This window comes from Alligator sinensis, unplaced genomic scaffold (assembly GCF_000455745.1).
Source record: "Alligator sinensis unplaced genomic scaffold, ASM45574v1 scaffold906_1, whole genome shotgun sequence".
NCBI lineage: Eukaryota > Metazoa > Chordata > Crocodylia > Alligatoridae > Alligator > Alligator sinensis.
In genome coordinates, this window is record NW_005842560.1 from 194880 (window position 1) to 196886 (window position 2007).

The 2007-nt window shown below is 42.8% G+C and overlaps 1 protein-coding gene across 1 annotated transcript in view; it reads right to left on the reverse strand.

Annotated features, from left to right (window-relative positions):
- LOC102376729 (disks large homolog 2) overlaps window positions 1–2007 on the reverse strand; it is a 519043-nt gene that overhangs the window by 51993 nt on the left and 465043 nt on the right. Inside the window, exon 12 of the mRNA XM_025214018.1 lies at window positions 1013–1088. Within this exon, the coding sequence (XP_025069803.1) occupies window positions 1013–1088 (76 nt within the window). The remainder of the gene's footprint in view (window positions 1–1012; window positions 1089–2007) is intronic.

Sequence of the window (2007 nt, forward strand, 5' to 3'; positions counted from 1 at the left end):
ATGGAGGGTGAGATGCCCCTCTAGCTCCATTCTGGTGCCCATCCCTCCCTTAAAGGAGCACCTTGGGCTCATGGCCCACTCACCCACCTGAAGTTACACTACAGCTCATGAGTGTCATCCCATTTAAGGCAAACAGAGTCTCTGCCCAACTTGTGGAATGTAAAGTAACACACTGATTTGCTTCAGTAAATGGGGGAAAATGTCTCAATGGAAAAATATAGTTTAACTTACATAATTATTGATATTTTTCATTTTACGACTCACGCTGTCCTGCTGGAGAGGATAATGTATAGAATAGCAGACAAACCACTACTTAGCATTGTTCAAAATGTCACATCATCTGTTAGACACGCCAGAACACAGTCATGCTGTGGATTTGTAGTACAGCAAGATCCTTTTGTATGAATATGTCAGTGGAAAATGTATTGAAACAAAAAGGTTTTCCAGTTGAACTCCTGCTTTCTAGAAATATATTGGTAGCTTAAAATTACATTCTTTGCTGGCTGGTTCTTTGCGCCTATTGTGATATATATATCTGTTCCATGTCCGTCACAACTATTAAAGTATTAAATCCAAAGCTTGAGTTTTACTTCCTGCAGTGGTACTTTTATCCTTGATTTCATTTTTAACAATTTTTGAAGGAAGGGGAGTCATATCTTTTCTCCATCATTCATTAAATAAATGTACAAGTCCATGAATTATAAAAATCTTTGTTTCTCAAGATAGTACCTAGCTAAATTCCCAACAATCATAAAAGTACTCTTTGGTTTTCCTTCGATCTCCACATCAGGGAGCAATGCATGCTAGAACTATAATATAAAAGTATATTTAATTGTTTACCAGATCATGTCATATAATACAACTTTGTGTCTTTCATCATAAACCAAACCTGTGTTGAAATAATCTCACACTGTCCTTTTTATATTGCCATAATATGCTCAGTTTTAAAATATACAGAGAGTGATTACACTTGACTCTTTAGCAACAGTGAATGTCTTTTTCTTATACATACCCCTTTTGCATCAATCACACCAGGTTTTGCATTAAACTTCACTGTCTTCAAGCGAGCACGCTCCTTTCTTTCAACCCTAGGAACAATTAAAGATGAATAAACAATTGCATGGCAATAATAATAATGTTCTGCACCCGTGTAGCAACGTTTATCTAAGGAACTTAAAGCACTTGCTGCACATGGTTTGAACCTCAAAGCACCTCTAATATTATCATTTCCATTTTTTAACTGCATAAACAGAGGCAGCAGTCAAGTGATTTGCCCAAAGTCACTGAACTATTTAGTGTCCAAGACAAGAATAAATCCCGCTAGAACAGCAATCTATCCCAACATAAAGAGGGGTGGAGTAAAACTTTCTCAAGTTCCAATTTGCTTACATGGTAGTCAAACAAGATTTGGGCAGAATTTTAATCATCTGCATCACAAAGCAACCCAGACCAACCCCACGCCAATGGCTATGATACTGCTTGGGCACATTTAGAATCATTAAGTGCTTCCATTTCAGCCTGAAAAGACTGCTAGACCTAGGCGAGCGTGCATGATCAACACTAGGAGGGGTGCACTGATAAAGATTTTTTTGGCTGATACCGATGGCTGATTATTAACCAGCCATATTGGTTGATACCGATCTGATAGCTGATATGCAGCCTGGCAGCTTGGAGAGCAGTGTCCGGTTGGTAAGTCTGTGGGGGAAAAGGGCGTGGGGGAGGGAAGGGGAGTGGAGGGTGCAGATTGAGGCCCCCCCCATGGTGATGGAGGGAGTGGGGCTGGGGCAGGGCTGGAGCTCATTTGGGAGGCACTGGGGCATGGCGGGGGGGTCCCTGCTGCTGCATGCACCCCCAAGGGAGGCATGGTGGGTATGTGACACCCAGATTTGTGCACAGGGTGAGGGTAGGCTGCCCAATGCAGGTTGGGGACAGGGGCTGCGTCAGCCTCTTCCCAGCAGGGGCTGGGTTGGGACTGTGTGCTGGGTGGGCAGAGGCGGCACTGGGGGG